At 31.6% G+C, this 18585-nt stretch overlaps 1 protein-coding gene across 1 annotated transcript; it reads left to right on the top strand.

Moving 5' to 3' along the window:
- Window positions 1-13989: 13989 nt before the first annotated feature.
- On the top strand, window positions 13990-18186 carry LOC139498166 (retinol dehydrogenase 16-like). Its single transcript, XM_071286499.1, has 4 exons — window positions 13990-14308; window positions 14675-14933; window positions 16226-16389; window positions 17883-18186. The coding sequence occupies exons 1-4, from the start codon at window positions 13993-13995 to the stop codon at window positions 18113-18115; spliced, it is 972 nt and encodes a 323-aa protein (XP_071142600.1). The 5' UTR covers window positions 13990-13992; the 3' UTR covers window positions 18116-18186.
- The last annotated feature ends 399 nt before the right edge of the window (window positions 18187-18585 follow it).

Raw genomic sequence — 18585 nt, 5'->3', positions numbered from 1 at the left:
CTTATCAACTGCATTGTAGTAGTAAGAAAGCCATTACTAAGTATTTTTTTTTAGATCATTTCACATTTCAAACCGTACGTGCATATGGGAAAACAGAAACGAACAAATATTCTGAATTATTACCTAAAACAATTCTTTGGATGTTTTAGATAAATTGCGGGCTTTTGATGGTCCTTTTGATTCTGTTAATAGTTTTGATTTTTCTACTCTCCACACTACATTTCCACTCTATCTTATTAAACAAAAGTTTTCCTATTTAATTAAATGGTCGTTTGGTAAAGCTGAATGTAGATATATTTGCATCAACTCATTTAAAGCCTTCTTCTCTAATGAGAAAGGTAAATATGCTAGATATACTTACTGGATGTGTGATGAGATGATTGAGGCTGTTAATTTTCTCCTTGATAATATTTACGTACGTTTCGGCAACAAAGTTTATCGACAGGTTGTAGGTATCCCCATGGGTACTAATTGTGCCCCTTTAATATCAGACTTGTTTTTGTACTGTTTCGAATCACAGTTTATGACTAAACTAAGTAAAGACCCGTCGAAATTGCATTTAATTGATAAATTCAACAACACTTACCTTTATCTTGATGATATTTTTTTTCGTTAAATAATCAATAATTTTCTCAATATACTGCTGAAATTTACCCCAAGGAAATTACTTTAAATAAATCAAATGTATTCGGTAATAACTGTCCTTTCCTGGATTCAGATATTTCGGTTTTAAACGGGAAACTACACACTAAAATTTTCGACAAAAGAGACGATTTTTCGTTCCCTATTGTTAATTTTCCATTTTTAGATGGTGATGTCCTTTGGCACCATCTTACGGTGTTTATATTTCACAACTTGTTCGCTACATGTATGCCCGTGTCTGTTGTGACGTTTTTGATTTTAACGAACGCAACCTATGTATTACTGGTAAATTATTACTTTTACTAAATTTTTCCATAGATATAAAGATTTGGTTTTGAAGTTTGGTTGTACCTGTAGAAAACTTATTTTTACAGAAATGTTGTTAACCGTGCCCGGAAATTTAGAAATGATCCATGTAAATTTGTTGCTCCTTTAAATAAACTTTTTCTTAAAGGTTACCTATTCAACACTGTGATAAGATCATTGAATATTGTTTTTATTGGTATAAATATTGACTTTGTTATACGTAGATTAAAAGCTTACTAAATATTACTAGTATGTTATATACATATACATTTTCATGAATCTACAATCTGTCGATACATGTAATTTGGCATTGCACAAGGTAATGTTTATGACGTCTTTACACTAAATCAATTGTATGTTGGATGTGTACAAATTGATTGCTTAGTCTTAGAGGCATGTTTTTTTTATTAGTTGTTAATGGCTTTGAACTAGCTGTCAGATAACTGCGAGTACTCCTAGATCTGTTCATTGTGTCTTTTTGTGTCGGGATGTATACGTACCCGGCCACGTCCACTTTTATTTTTTGTCTATCTGACGAGTTAAGCCTTTTTCAACTGATTTTTATAGTTCGTTCTTATGTTGTACTGTTATACCACTGTCCCATGTAAGGGGAAGGTTGAGATCCCGCTAACATGTTTAACCCCGCCACATTATTTATGTATGTGCCTGTCCCAAGTCAGGAACCGGTTATCCATGGTTGTCGTTTGTTTATTTGTTACATATTTTTTTTCGTTCATTTTTTCACATAAATAAGGCCGTTAGTTTTCTCGCTTGAATTGTTTTACATTGTCTTATCGGGTCCTTTTATAGCTGACTATATGCGGTATGGGCTTTGCTCATTGTTGAAGGCCGTTCGGTGACCTATAATTGTTAATGTTTGTGTCATTTTGTTCTTTTGTGGATAGTTGTCTCATTGGCAATCATACCACATCTTCTTTTTTATATTTACTGTTTTATTATTCACTTTTTTTTGCCATTTTTTTATTCCATGGTCTATGCACTGGAAGTTATCTTTCTATTGCACATGTGTGCAGTCAATTGCACTGACCTTTTATGACCTCTTATTCTGAAATCTGATTAGTTGAAAGGTATTCATGTTGTCCAATCAAATTGGTTTTTTAAACGTTCTCCGTTAAATTTTTAAGAATATTTAATATGTTGACTTTAATGATTTCTTGTCATTTAAATTACTCTGATTTCATATCCGTTTTATTGAAAAGTATTGGTTGTACATGTATTCTCCTTACACATCATAATTAATACAGTTGTTACTTTCATGTGTTTTATTTCTAAGAATTTGTTAGAACTGACTCCACCATTTTCTACATTTGAAAATGCCTGTACCAAGTCAGGAATATGACAGTTCTTGTCTATTCGTTTTTGATGCGTTTTGTTATTTGATTTTGCCATGTGATTATGGACTTTCCGTATTGATTTTCCTCTGAGTTCAGTATTTTTGTGATTTTACTTTTTTCAGTATATATTAGGCAATAATAGTTATCAAAAGTACCAGGATTATAATTTAGAATGCCAGATGCGCGTTTCGTCTACATAAGACTCATCAGTGACGCTCAGATCAAAATAGTTCTTAAGCCAAACAAGTACAAGGTTGAAGAGCGTCAAGTATAAAATTAAGAATGAAAATTTGAAAAGAGTAAAAAAAGGTAACAACCCGACCAACCCGTTGGCTTCGGGCTATAGAAAAATGAGATGATCTTCATTACCTCGGGAAATATATTTTGATCTATTGCATAGTTACATATTAAATAACTGTATACTATTAACCAGTGTACTTACGTATCGTATATAAAGTATAACGTGCGTAAATGGCATCTCCTTTTTCGTTATTATCAGTACATAAATATTCCCCTTCGTCAGTTTTTGTTACATTATGTATTATCAAATAGTAGACTCGGCTGGAACTATTCACGTAAACTTCTAGTCGCTCATTAAGCTGGTTTGGTAGATTTTTGACTATGTTTGTATGTACACTTAACTGGAGCTGATTCGAGCCATTTGTTTGTCGAATCCATTCCAAATACCATTGTTTATATCGATATGAACAATTTAATGTCACAGTAGACATGTGTCCAGTGTAAATAGTTGATCCATACAATTTGGCTGAAATAATGATGTAAACAAATGTGTACGCAATTGATGAACAAAAAGATCAGCAAGTAACTTTTTGAAGATCTGTCGAAAGATTTAAAATCGTTGAAAATTTAAGTAACTCAACATTTCATAAACGGCTGTAAGGAAAGATGAGCTCCTTTAAAAAAGAAAACACAAGTTAGGTATGTTATGTTCAAACTACTTAAACAAAAACTTTATATTTTGTGTAAAAAAACGTATTATCATTGTTTACAATTAAGAATATAGAAATCCCTTTTTATATCCTCTATACTGACCAACTGATCATTATGTTCTATGCATACATACATATCTTACTTTTTGTGTATGAAATCCATTGAAACAAAAACAATTTTTTTTTAAAGATCAATCATCAGTTATAGTACGGTTTATCATGGTTTGCTGGTTTTTGACAATATCAGTAGCAACTGACTAACAGCAGGGTCAATAATGATATAACTTTTCTTGCCATACCAGAATTTTGATGCATCGGGTGTGAATTTTCTTTATATAATCATAATGATTGAAATAAAATGCTATCTTACTGGTCAAAACCTAATTGATTTATGATTTAATGCCAATCTAGCTAAAGTATCCCGATTGCACTTGTATGCATTGAATTGAAGTTTGTAAGGTTCAAAAGGGAAAATCCTTCCATATGCAATATGACAAATTATTTTTTATCATGAAAAAGGTGTCTGATTTGAACACATGTTGTTCCAGTTATTTTCAAAATCGTGTCTGATTTCCAAAAACATTTTTAGAATAAATTGGAAAGAAGTTGTGATTTCTAATTAATGAATTAGGGTTGCATACTTGTTGAAAGGATTATGAGAGAACTGAATATACTGTGGATTCATTATTATTAGTGGCATACCAATGTTCGTTGCTTTCGTGGGTACAGTTGAACAACGAATTCAAATGTTAAACGAATAAAATATTTCCAATTGTATACAGAGATTGGCAAAACAACGAAATAAAATATCCATGAAAATGCCAGTCTTCAGTAATCAACGAAAATTGATACCCACGAAAATTAATGAATCCACAGTAATAGGAGAAAACTGATCCATGGTTTTGGAGGTCAAACCAATTTGCTTGAGAATCTTTAAAAAAAGAAATGGGATTTTGTAAATAAAAAGAAGCTTGTGGACATCACAATCTAGCAAGTAATTAATTATCAATTATATAATATTTATGTTATAATGGATTTATCGCAATTTGAAAGATAGTCTTTCTTTCATTTCGTTCCTCATAGTTTTCAGAGCTGGACGAATGAAACTATAATAGTCTAAAGTTATCTGAATGGCGAGGAAAAATATAATTTTTCTGAATTTTATATGAACAGGGTCCGTATGTTTAAAAGCTACTTATGTTTTTTTCCCGAACGGACGGATTATTTACAGGTTTTACGATAAACTAGTACTTCGATTGAATTTTTCAACTAGGTTGGTTTTAGTCAAAAGGACCCTGTCTTGTTTCTGTAAGAGGCACCCGATACTAGATACTAGATACCAAGATTATTTGGTATTATTATTAAGATTATAAATGGTTCATGTCACTTCCACCAACAAGCTCAACCTAATCTAAATTATTTTAAGTTATATGTGGCTAATTTTAGAAAACAAAAAAGTGTTTGGTATTTATTAAAGCAGTCTAAATAAATCGCATATTTTGTCAGTATATAAGTAAATATTGCCACACATTCATTGCCAAATAGTCTCAAACTTTATATATTTATGCAAATCACTAAACTGGTTGTTTACTGCTATTGTACAATTCAAAATGGCGATAAACAGTTAATTTATATAAAATTGAGCCCTTTATTTTTTCACATGGTACATGTCATACTATTCTCATTGTTAAAGACCGTACGGTAACATATAAGTGTTTATTTATGTGTTATTTTTGTCTCTTGTGGAGAGTTGTCTCATTGACAATCATCCCACATAATCTTTTTTTTTTTATATATAACTAAATATATTATTTTTTTTTATAATTTTCGAGTTTAACATCAGTCTCTTTGCAACGTAAGTTTGCAGTACTTACTGAATGTGAAACTTGTCAATATCAAACTTTACCTCCATTTTCTCAACAATATCAACATTATGTATCATGGTTTGTGTTTATGGCATCGTTTTACCATTTTTACAAAAATGCCTGATCTTAAATATTCTTTCATAATCTTTCATAATCAATTGTCACTTTGCATAATTTATGTTTCCGTTATATAAGCGTAAATTTCTTACCACCCAGATAAAACATGAGAAATTAAGAAACACGAATGCGAAGGGCCAACCAAAATAACACATTAATAACAGATGCAACCATGGTCAAAGTAATAGACGCTTACATAGCCGTATTTGACACAACCCTTTTCAACGTTTGATCTTCAGTGCTGTACAACTTTGTACTTTTTTTCACTTTCGATCTTTTATAACTGGGCGTCACTGGTGAGTCTTGTGTGGACAAGGCGCAATTTTGGCGTATAACATTTTAAACCTGATTTTTTTATATCTATTTATCATGTGTTACTTTGTCTAATACATAATATATAACATTGCCATTAAAGTGCGAGGTTCTGCATGCCACAAAACCAGGTTCAACCCACCTTTTTTCCTTTAAAAATGTCCTGTACCAAGTCAGGAATATGGCCATTGTTAAATTATTGTTCGTTTCTGTGTGTGTTACATGTTAACGTTGCGTCGTTTGTTTTCTCTTATTTTTGAGTGTACATTCACATTGCGATAAGACGTGTCACGGTACTTGTCTCTCCCAAATTCATGTATTTGGTTTTGATGTTATATTTGTTATTCTCGTGGGATTTTGTCTGATGCTTGGTCAGTTTCTGTGTGTGTTACATTTTAGTGTTGTGTATTTTAGTATATTGAATTTGGTCAACACAACCTCCACAAAACTTTGATGTCTGCATGTGCCCCGGAAGGGTAAGCGGTTCCTGTTCATTTGTCACACTCAATCGTTGTATTGTTGGCATACTTACTGAGCTGGTGATTTTTTTAAGTATAACCCAACACTTGCTTAACTGTAAATCAGTCAAACATTGGTATATTTAAGAACCATTGATAAAACTCACGTTATTTCACAGCAAGTATACACATGCAATTTTCAAAATAATTCAGGACCGTTGCAATTTATTCCGAAACAACAAAAGTAAACTTAAAACTGTCGTACCTGAACTCAATTTTGAAATCCATAAGAACATAATTAAATGTGAAATGTATTAACTAATGTGTAGCTTAAAATTTAAATAACGAACCGACCTAGTCTTAACTCTTTAACAGTTAGTGTTAAAATCGTCAATGACTAACTTGAACAATACGATTTGGTTAAACAGTGTAAAGTTATTGCACTAAAAGAACTCTCTTCTACAATCAATCAGGTAATAATTTCACAAATTGAATTAAAAAAAAAACTTGGCTGATACATTTGATAATGCGACGACTAGTGCATGTATTCAGACTTACAAACAAGTAAAACAATTTGAATCATCAGCACGAAAATAACAATTATAATCAGATGAAACTCACCCATGAAATGTATAAGCAGCATAATTTCAAATGTGTTTGACATATTCACTGTTTTCATGGTTGTCATAAAACTTCCTTCTTAAGGATGTAGAGGTAAAATGAAAATTTTAATACTAATCATTGACGAAAAATCCACAAAATATAAGTCATAAATGTTCAATTACTGTTTTATAAGTATCAATCACGATCATAAAAATTATATTGCTCCTGATATCAAACAAATATTTTATGACAATGTACTATAAACAATGAAATCGTGATCTAATATACAGAGCAAACAGACCAACAATTATTTTGAATAAATGTAATTAAGACTTCCTAAAAACTACAATGATGTTTGCATTTGAATGCAGTCTATTCTCTTTTGCTAGAACTAGCAACTGTTTTATTTCTGTTGGGTCGGGATGGGGTTTTGGTTCGGATGGGGGGTCAGGCTGAAAGTATGGATTTTTATGACATAATTCAATATACTCGTAAATCTATAGAGAAAGGATGAAACACATTATGATATACACGGTCACAAGGTGAAAAACGCAGTCATGTAACCACTCGTAACAATAAATTAGGGCTATTTCATCCGTGTATAGAGTCTTTTGAATAAAAGGTAAGCTGATCTGAAATTCGGACATTAATCCATTTTACAAAAATATGAACATTATAAAATACGTAAAAACTTTCATTTTCCTTGAATAATAGGTTATTTTTTTTGACAAATTTGTTCATTTACAAAAAATTACATTTAGTTTTAGTTTCATAAGAAGGTAACAACCAATTATTTTTTTTCATAAAAAAAGTCATTTTTTTTTTATTTTGTCCAGTTCTTTTTCTTTTAAAAAGTTACGAATTGAAGAGAAAAGAATACATAATGTTTACATTAACTCGAGTGTGCTTTAGTCACGGAAAGGGAAATTAAGCTACTTCCTTACAGAGAAATCGCATTTAACCTCAGGTGAATATTCGTTTGTATCATAATATTTAAATGAATACAATGTAAATATTGTTTGATTTATTGCGTTGGTACAATAAAATTTTATGATGTTAATCGTCAGCAATTCGGATTTAGTTTGTTAGACAAAAATAATCATGGTTTAACAAAGTTTGCATTGAAGTTTGAACAGCCCACTTTTTAGAAATTTTTCTTTTTAATATTTAAAAAATTTGTCAATTGATGCTCATGAAATTCAATTGATAAAAATGGGATAATGAATAAAGTTATACTTACATAATATAACACAAAGTGATATCAGTCTGTTTGCGGTATAGTTGTGGTTATCAATGAATATGAATAATTTAGAACATAGGAAATGGGAAAGAAATAAAGATTAATTTGAATGACATACGAACATTTTTTGTAGACGTGCATGCTCTAATACATACATGTACAAGGAAAACCTTGAAAGATAGTATTCCTAATTTCAAGACTCACAAAATAAAAAGACCAGTTCAAACTAATAATGTAAGATTGCAAACTTAACATTTGTTGATTTTGTTTATTCTATTTAAATCATTATGGCCATTAAGCTCTCAAAGTTGTATGATTTGGATGTTCAAACTATTTGCCAAGATAGTACTTGTTCATGGAAACTTTGTGGAAAATTGTTAAAAGCATTTTGCTTTATTTTCTTATAATTAACATGATTAATGGAAAAGGGGATTCATATTCGTCGTTATCTGTGCAACAAATACAGATGACGGCCAACCAACTCGTGATGTCGTTCGAAAATTGTTCTGCGGGTTGCTTTCAAATTGAACACATTGCAGTTTTTGTTCAAAACGCTTCTCGTTTGTTAAATAACAAGTAGCCTTATATATAACGGAAAAAACTTGAAAAGAAATACACATCCTGAATATCGGAGATATATACTAGTACTCCATATATAGGATGTTAAAATTTTTATACATACAAGACTGAATGTTCACAATTCAGAAGCTGGAATCCTCTTTTGTATCATAATTTGTACTTTGGCTTTACTTTTTGGACCTTTTGGATTAATGCTCTTAACCTTTATATAAGCTTTGGATTGCAAATATTTTGGCCACGAGCATCACTGAAGAGACATGTATTGTCGAAATGCGCATCTGGTTCAAGAAAATTGGTACCGTTAATTTTATTGTTTTCTCAACTAACCCTTATTTTCAATTTATAGATGTAAATCAAAAAGTTTAAACAGCCCATACTGTACATGTAATTCATGTATCTTTTATTTCAAATTGCGCGTACAACCTAGTCTTCCTACTTGAAATTATCTAATTATAGGACATCATTTATATGGTTGGACTTTAAGTCTTCTCAAGACGTTCCTCAATGAAGTCTGCCTCATATGAATTATAAACAAACAAGTCGACAACAATAGGATTACAGTTGATTCCTTTGCGAATATAGATTGCTTGTTGAAAAAAACACACATTTTGAACGTTAACGAGCTGTTGTCAAACATCTGTGTAATGTCAGAGCATTTTTTGTTATAATGAAAATGGTTTTCTAAAACGAGTTTACCCTCCCTGAGACAAGCCACGTGTACAATGTATCTACGTTTGTAATAATCAAACAAAGAAACACCAATATGTTGTGTTTTAGTATGATTGTAGAATCTTGTATATAGGGCAAAAATGTGAACTGTTTTAATACAATTGCAAGAGTAAATATATGTTTGATGTAGTATAACAGTACTTTGGAATTTTAAGTGCCTAAATCTGATTACATCACACATAGGGTATATAGTTTCAAATTGAACCAAATCTTTAATTTGTGAGAAAACTAAAGTCTATAATTGAGAATGTCTAATACTTGAACGACCAGGCAAGATAATCCTGTGTGTCTATGTTATTTATGTATCCAATGCAGTGAAGGAAGGTCTAGTTTTTCCTCTTTGCTTTAAATTCTACTGCATCATCAGAACAGACCTATGATTCTCCAATGAATAAATTCATCATTGATACCAGGATTGACATTTTATATTTGCACCAGACGCGCGTTTCGTCAACAAAAGAATTGTCATCGCATAAATCCTTATGAAGCAGTATATATTATGTGCTTTACATATAAAGGCGTTCTTGTCTGGGCAGATACAAAGTAAAGCTTTGAAAAAGACAATCTGGTTACACTTTATATTCAAACAAATAGCAGCTTTGTTACTGTGATAGTACCTGTAATATTCCATATTTACTTTTATGAAATAGTAACTATATTAAACGTCGGTGATGTCCAATTCTAAGAAAAGCAATAGCCTCGAAAAGTTGAACAATTCAAAAACATATTTCTAAATATGTATTCTGTCCTTTGCCCTATTACAAAGACTTCGCTGCAGTACGTTTGATTTCATTAGATTACCACCAGTGCATTTGGCGTAACTGCTATATAACTTGTTAATATTGATATGTCAAAGGTACTTAAATGACTATATTAGGAAAAGAAATAAGGCGAGTATTATTCTGGTATTCAGTAATGTAGTATGTTAATGATTTGAAGTATCTAAACCAGTCAATACAACTGTAAATTTGTGATTGAAAGTTCAGTGACAATATTGTTGAAATGCTGTTCTTTTATCTACAATAACATGTACCTTTTCAATGTTTTTATTTATTTCATTGATGGGTAAATTGAGAATAGCTAATTTCATCTCATTTTTTTTAAATTTAATTACAAACATAAGCCGTATTTTTTAATCGTTACTGCTGGAATAATAACATATGCATCATGAAGCTTACTGTCATACCGACATCTAGAAACATGATAAAATTGAGATTGTAAATGGGGGATATGTCAAAGACACAACAAACCTGAATGGATGGCTGTTGCATGCATTTTCGTAATATCCATTTATTGTTTTTCATTCTTATTCGTATCAACGAATTCACATCTTTTAACCTTTTAAAAGGATATATTTAGATTGTCTATTTCACGCTGCTTTTTATGTTGGACACATCACACAAGCCCAGTTGTCAGCATTTCTGTGTTGACATGAAATATCACTGATATGGTCATAATTATAAGTTAACTGTTTACAAAACTATACTAAGGATTTTCTACCTCAGGAATAGATTACCTTAGCTGTGTTTGGCAACACATTTAGAAATATGTTGTCCTCAATGCTCTGCAACTTCGTACTGTATTTTGACTTTTATCGTGTTTTTTTTATTCTATCGCCATCGATGAGTCTTTTGTAGACGATACGCGTGTCTGGCGCAAATACTTAATTAGTTAAAGTCATTGTATAGATTAAAGGTGACAGTGCTCTGCCATTTAGTAGAAACACGATGTTGACATTGACATGGTTCACTAGGAACATCATAGTCAAATGAAAGGGGCACCCACAACATATAAAACATGTTTCATCAATCGGAACAGGTACAGTGACCATCATTTACAAACAAGTCGTCGAAGAGACAAATAACAAATACACAAAAAACTATTTTTTTTAACCACAAATCCCGTTCAAAACGTGGTGTGTGCTTGGGTTGAGTAATCCCGTCGCTTTGTGTAAGGTGTGTAAACATCCAAATGGACCATGCAGTTTTAACCGGTACATAATTAGTCATTGCACATTGACAACTTTGTACACGCCAATTGTCTTTCGTAATAAATGACCAAATTTATCACTCAGTTTCATACATTTTTTCTTACCTTATATTGAAAACGAATATGAAAATTCTAACAAGAAAAGTCTATTTTTATTTATGCGAAATAAGCACAGTCATTTTAAAACGAAATATAAAAATACATTACAGAAATTTTACCAAAGTCAATTATCCTACGACCACCCCCGGCCCTTACCCGATGACCTTTCTATGTCATTTATTTACTATAAATGTTAGTACATTACCTTTGATTATATATTACTTATTAATACATATTTATAAATTTACACAGTAAAATCTATATAGGTCTTCCACGCGCAAAGATAATATCTAATAAAGTAAACAAAAATAGTTGATATATTAGGGTGAGTAATGTCTGGTTTATTTATAGATCATTGTATTTAACTTAAGCTATTAAAGCTTCTTGTATATTTTAATGTTATATGTCGGAGTTTTTTTTCACATAATCTGCTAAGTAAAATATTTGTTTAGTAATGTTAATAAGTTGAAGATTATTCAAAATGCAGGAATATCATGATAATAATATAGTGTCCATCAATCCATGCTATCCATTTTGACTTTACAAATAAAAAATGTAAATATCACATTAGATAATGACAAAATAATGATGTTTACAAAATAGTAAACTATATCATTAGCACGATATTTATGCATTTTGAATGATCATCAACGTATTGACATCCACGTTTACAAAACAGATCAGACTGCCGTTTCATAAAACGATCGTTAGCGTACGTTTGAACGTTAACCAAACGTAACGCTAAAGTTTTATCGGATCAGTGTTTTATAATGAAACGCGTACATGTTTCAGCTCGAAAACAGGTGAATATTGTATGAATTGCACTAGTCCGACATACTTATCTGAGCAATTCTTTAAACGTCAAAGACACGTAACATTTCACTATCCGGACACATTAATATGACTATGCCAACCAGTTTTTGCTCATACGACTTATAATCGAATTCTCTGTGGTGTTGAATTGAACAAAAAAAGAAAGGGTATACAAAAGCCACTAGTTTGGCCCTTCTTTCAATTGCTTGTATGCCTATACACGGTCGGACAACATAATGTATGTGTTTTTACAATTATGTCTTAGACATTGACATTATGGTTTTAAGAGAGGCAAAAGATACCAAAGGTACATTCAAATTTATAAGTCGAAAATAAACTGACAACGCTATGGCTAAAAAGGAAACAGACCAACAGAAAACAACAGTACACAAAGCATCAACCACAAAATAGAAAACTAAACACTGAACAACACGACCCACTCCATATCTGGGTGTGAGCTCAAGTACTTCGAAAGGGTAAGTTGATCCTGCTCCACACTCGGCACCATTCTAATTGTTCACATCTGTAAACACTCGTTGACAAGTCTTGTTTGAATGTTGCTACATAAAAATAGAAGTTCACAATGGAAAGCATTTCTTTTGTCGTAGAATTTTGTTCTGAACCGACCCTTCAATTTCGAGATGCTATCGTAGAAATGAGTAAGACTTAACTGTTTTTATTGTTTCTGTTTTCAAGTGCGATTGGATAGATGCATTAAATACAGCCGCAAAACTTTGTATGATTTAGTGAGAGGACATTATTTATATAGCGGAAAGTGAAATTTAGGGATTATGCATGCTTTTTATCCTTTTCATTGAGAAGCTCATGTATGAAATCAGCTTAGTTTTAAATGCTTGAAAAGGCTTGAAAAAGTTTAAAAAAAAATCAATTTCAAGGGCCACATGTTCTCTTTTGTCATATCACACTTTTCTAAATGAGCCAAAAATACCAAAGTGACATTAAAAATCATAAGTCGAAAATAAACTGACAATGTAAGTAAGTAAGTAAGTAAATCGTTTATTATAGTGACATGTGTAAGTCAGCATAAATATATAAATTTGTACAAAATATAATTACATGTATAATACACCCGGCACAAAGGACCAATGTCTTGGCAACAAATATAAAAAGAATGACATACAAACAAAAGTACACACAGCTAAAGACGAAACAATACAAACCCCACCGAAACCAGGATGATCCCAAGTGCTCTGATAGGGTAAGCAGATATTGCTCCACATGTGGCACCCGTCATGTTTCTAATGTAAGTACACACCCGATGAAAGGATTGATTCGGTAGTCGTTGGATTAAAATTCCAAGATCCGTTATCAAAGATTCAATTAGTGCTGACGAATGTTTTGAATTCGAGATTATGATTATGAATAATAGCTATCTTTGATATAACACTGATACCTCAAATTTATCATATCATAAATTTAATCCGTGACATCAAATTTTAAAATTTGTGATGAAAACTATATTCTGTGAGCTAGATTTTTTAAATGCATGATTTAAAATTCAAATTATATAGATAAAGGAAGATGTGTTATGGGTGTCAATGAGACAACTCTCCATCCAAATAACAATTTATAAAAGTAAACCATTATAGGGGTCGAGGCACAGTCTTCTCTGTTTTTTATATGCGGATAGGTAGATTTCTCATATTTTCAAGTCCTTGTAAACAATCGACTTGATTTTACCCGCACTTTTTCAAAATCAATATAACATGATACACTTTGATAAATATGATTGTCATCAAACTGTATCTATTGATAAAAGAAACACTAACAGTGTATATAACAAAAGATCAAAATCCCTGGTCTAGACATATCTTATATAATTTGAATACATAAAGTTATAAAAAAAATTATTATGTATTAGATTTTATAATAAAGATTACTTACAATATTGTTCTAACTTCCAAAGTTTTCAGTATGTGGATTTATGTGGCAATATCAATTTTCCTGTGGCTGTTACTTAAATGGTATCGAAATAAAGAAATAATCGGTAACTATGGAAACCGGTATATTGTTATAACAGGCTGTGACTCAGGATTTGGATATTCCCTCACAAAGAAGTTAGACGAACTAGGATTTAATGTTTTTGCTGGATGTCTAACGGGTGAAGGATTGGCCAAATTAAAGGAAGAGACATCGTCGAAAGTCAAACCTGTCATGCTTGACGTATTAAAAACTGATAGCATCGAAAGAGCTTTTGAATTCGTTCAATTGAATTTGCCCCAAAATACAGGTAATGAGCTATATCTATTATGTTGTACTAAACAAGATTATTTCATTAAAATCAACGATATATAAAAGCATCATGATAAATGTTATCTACTAATTTGAAAAGAGCTTGCTTCTATACATTATAGGTGTAAAAACAATCAGGCAGATCAAGAAAATAACTACGGATTTTCTGAAATAAGAAAACAAATCATAAGAATACCATAGCACTACAATAAATATATATTTAAACATTACTTGCTTATTTTGGGATGATACATGGATAATGTATGAGATGTTTACTTTTCGTCGAAACTATTGGTCTTCTTTTCCAAAAATCATTTCCTTTCCTTGTATATTTATTGATTTGGTTTTTTTTTTGTCTTGCAAGGAATCTGGGGAGTAGTTAACAATGCTGGAATAGCCGGACCTGTTGTTCCAATTGAATGGTTAAGCAAAACAGACTATGAAAATGTATTTGAAGTAAATACTTTAGGTATGGTCGAAACAACCCGTATCTTTCTTCCATTGGTTCTCAAAACTAAAGGTCGAGTTGTCAACATCACCAGTGTAGCAGGGCGTGTAGCTGTATTATATGGTCCGTACGCCGTATCTAAGCACGCTGCTGAGGGGTATTCTGATGCGCTAAGGTATGACGTTAATAAAAACTGCCATAAAAGCGCATGAAAGAATCCCATCACTAAGAACCAAAAAACATTCTAACGAAAGGAGTAGGTCCAGTAAGACCCCATTTTGGCCCCAAAATATAGCAGTTTTACAAAATTGTTAAAATGTAAACTTGTAGTTATTTATTGGACAGTAGAATGCTTCTGCTATATAAATATGGGCTGTTTTTGACAATAAGATGCACATATATCGAGTACTAGCATCATTAAGTCATGCTTAATTACTGAAATCTTCAAAATTCTATCATTTTAGTTAAATTTTAGACGGTTTTCGTGTGAAACGAAAGTAGCCGCATTCGTGTTCATCGTTAATACTTAAGTGAAAGTTGTATTTTATGATAATAAATAACATATATAAAGATTAAGAATGAACACGGATGCGGTCACTTTCATTTATGACAAAAACTATCTGAAAAGTGACCTTGTTCGGCATTTTTGGTAGATTTTTCATATTTGAGCTTGAATCGGATCGTTTTTAATGACTCAGTTAACATCTTTCACATAAACTAATTGATTCAAATGAAATAGACACTTTAGTGTTTAAAAAGTGGTAAAAATCTTACGTCAGATGAACCTGAAATTTGAGGTCAAAATGGGTCCTTACCGGACCTACTCCTTTGAAGTCAAACTATTGCTGCCGAATATATGAGTAAAAGGAGATACATGGTAATAAACGGTACACTCACTTTATCAGGAAGGCAGAATTGAAGTGACAAACTGAGGAGTAAATGTCACATTTAAATTGAGAATGGAAATGGGGAATATATATCATTTAAATATAGAAACACCTGCTATTTTGAGGCGTTTGAGACGCGTTTCGAAAATCTGACCTCATCTATTGGTTGTTTTGAGTTATGAATTAATATAGATATCTGATAGTATAATGCTTGTTCCAATACATGGACTTCCCACATTACTCAGCAACATTTCAATATAGGATATTTATTAGGATAACTTCCACACTGATGATGGTTTCTGTGACTAGAAAAGCCGAAGTGATCCATTTTCTCCAATTCCCCTTAGGGTTTGCAATTTTACAGAAAGTAAGTTTTGACCGTAAGCGGGTTTTTTGCTCTCTCATTTATGAATTGAACCTTGTTTTAAAGTCCACCGTTTTATACAACAATTTTAAGTCCTATTTATCATTTAGAAATTTGAACAACATGTTTAACCGTGATAAATTTCCTTTTGACAGCATGTTAATTGTAAGAGATAAAGGATCAATTGGTCTAAATGTTCCGTTCCTTGTCTTTCAGACGCGAGTTGTACAAAAGAGGGGTATCAGTTCATATCATTGAACCCGGGTGTTTTCAAACTCGTATTACAGATCCTGATGTCACCTGTAACACAATAGATGTTTACTATGACAAGCTTCAAAAGAATATACAGGATTACTTTGGACCTGGATTTCTTAAACAGTGTAAGTCTGTAAACAGTTTTTTATTCCTTTGAATTGTAAAGATTTATGTTTTATTAAAACCATTGAAAAGGATTGATGAAACAAATTAATCATCTTTATAATCCTAAAAAATGGTAATATTGAAACAAATCAATATTTTATAATTTGAAACATCCCCTTATCAAGAGCATCTGATATCATAATCTGATAATCTGATAGTCATATCACCACGACTGTCAGTTTTTAATTTTTGCTATTATTTGTCAGTGTATCTTTGACTAATGAATGGTTGTCTTTTTTAGTAGCATCCAAATCGGTTTTTACTTATCCTTGATATAATTTAGTAATTTTATTCTGGTGATGATTAAGAATCCAAGGACATTAGATGTTTGAAGTTGTTCAAAGCATTAACTGTATTTTTTAAAAATAAATGTGAAAATGTAAAAACAAATTAAGAAAAAATATCACTAAGACAGCAACGTTATACTTGTATGTAAAACGAACTCAGAATTAAAGAAAATGACAAGTTGTAGACAGCCTTTAACATCGGTATATACATTTGTCACCAATCGTTCTAAATATATCATGAACAAAGAAAAGGCGATAGAGATAACCACTGACAAATTTTCTGACATGAAGAAGCCAGATAGGTATGCAGTTAGAGGAGCAGGATCTGCTTATCCAACCTGAACACCTGTAATCACCACAAGTTTTTGATGGGGTTTGTGCTGCTTAGTATTTTTTTCTATTGTGTGTCTTGTGTACTGATATTGTGTGTTTGGTTTTTCTTCTTTTTTAAGCTGTGGCGTTCTCAGTTTATTTTCTATCTTTGAGTTTGAATGTTCCTCTAGTATCGTTCGCGCTCTTTTATGATTATTCAACTTTCCACTATTATCATGATCAATTAAAAAATTCCATGAGGATGACATTATAAAGGCACTTAAAAGTTATAACTGGCTAGAAATATATTAATGATGTAAAATATAACAAAAGACGTAAAAAAATATGAACGCATCAATTATCTTTTTGAATGGATGCTTGTTCTTTAATGGGTTACTCTTCTTGCACAATGTAAATAGCTTTATTGTGGCTAAGCCGCAAGTAATTTCAGAAATGTACAGATTAGGAAAATGCAGTCTGAATACCAATCAGACAACTATTCATACCATGGTAAACGATATAAGTTAAGTTATGTGTGTTTCGTTTGATATTACATGAATGACATACAGTGTCCTGATAGGAAAACAACGGACATTTGTAATATCTGTATTAAAATGACTTCTGAATAAATTTTTCGTTTTTTTAATGGTTGTTTGTATGTTGTTTTTGTTTGTTATCATTTAAGCTATATAATGAACTATAAATTATAGTTCTCATCTATCGAATGAAAATTTACGACAGTGTACACTATTAACACAACTGATATATAAATACATTCAGATCAACGAATGTCCATGCTTGTGTCTTAGAAATGTTAATAAATATATATATATATTGTGATAATTTATTTTCAGATAAGAAATCGGTCAAAAAAGGGCTAACTACTGGAGCGTGTTCTAATATTGATCATGTCATTAATGCATACGTCCATGCCTTGACAGCCAAGTTCCCTAAACATCGATATTTAGTAGGATGGGATGCAGGATTGTTAGTGCATATCCTTGGTCGATTACCAGAGTTGATTGCTGACTATATATTTGCTTTCAATATACCAATTCCTGATTCAGAGAAGACTAACTTAGGATAATCATGATGCAATTTTCTATTATGCATTTTCTCGTCGTTTGTGTTGTGAAAGGAGATATTTTATTTCTTCATGAGTAAACTTTTCAGAAATTTGTTTAATCAGTCCTTATAAAAATGATGAGCACATCAGAAGACTCACTTGTCTATGCATGTTCAACATTATTACTTTTTCTAAAGATCAAATCAGTCTTGATATGCGGTTTATTCAATCCACTCTTAGGTTTGATCTGAGAGCCATACTCGATGAAATTTTGCACAATTTTATTACAATTTATTATTTTCTGTCGGTCGGACTCACAACCGTCGACAAATGGCGACGAGTAGAAAATGTATGCATAGATGGTTTTTATCCTCCAAATATACTTGTTTGGATCGAGTATTTCCGATGAAGGTAAAAGAGGGACGAAAGATACCAGAGGGACAATCAAACTCATAAATCGAAAATAAACTGACAACGCCATGGCTAAAATT

The sequence above is a fragment of the Mytilus edulis genome, chromosome 12, assembly GCF_963676685.1.
Source record: "Mytilus edulis chromosome 12, xbMytEdul2.2, whole genome shotgun sequence".
NCBI lineage: Eukaryota > Metazoa > Mollusca > Bivalvia > Mytilida > Mytilidae > Mytilus > Mytilus edulis.
The sequence above is the reverse complement of the archived record's forward strand: the minus strand, read 5'-3'. Positions and strand labels throughout refer to the sequence as shown.

Coding starts and splice junctions, on each gene's coding strand:
- LOC139498166 (XM_071286499.1), top strand. CDS start 13,993: ATGTGGATTTATGTGGCAATATCAATTTTCCTGTGGCTGTTACTTAAA. Junction 14,309..14,674: donor GAATTTGCCCCAAAATACAG/GTAATGAGCTAT, acceptor TTGTCTTGCAAG/GAATCTGGGGAGTAGTTAAC. Junction 16,390..17,882: donor ACCTGGATTTCTTAAACAGT/GTAAGTCTGTAA, acceptor ATTTATTTTCAG/ATAAGAAATCGGTCAAAAAA.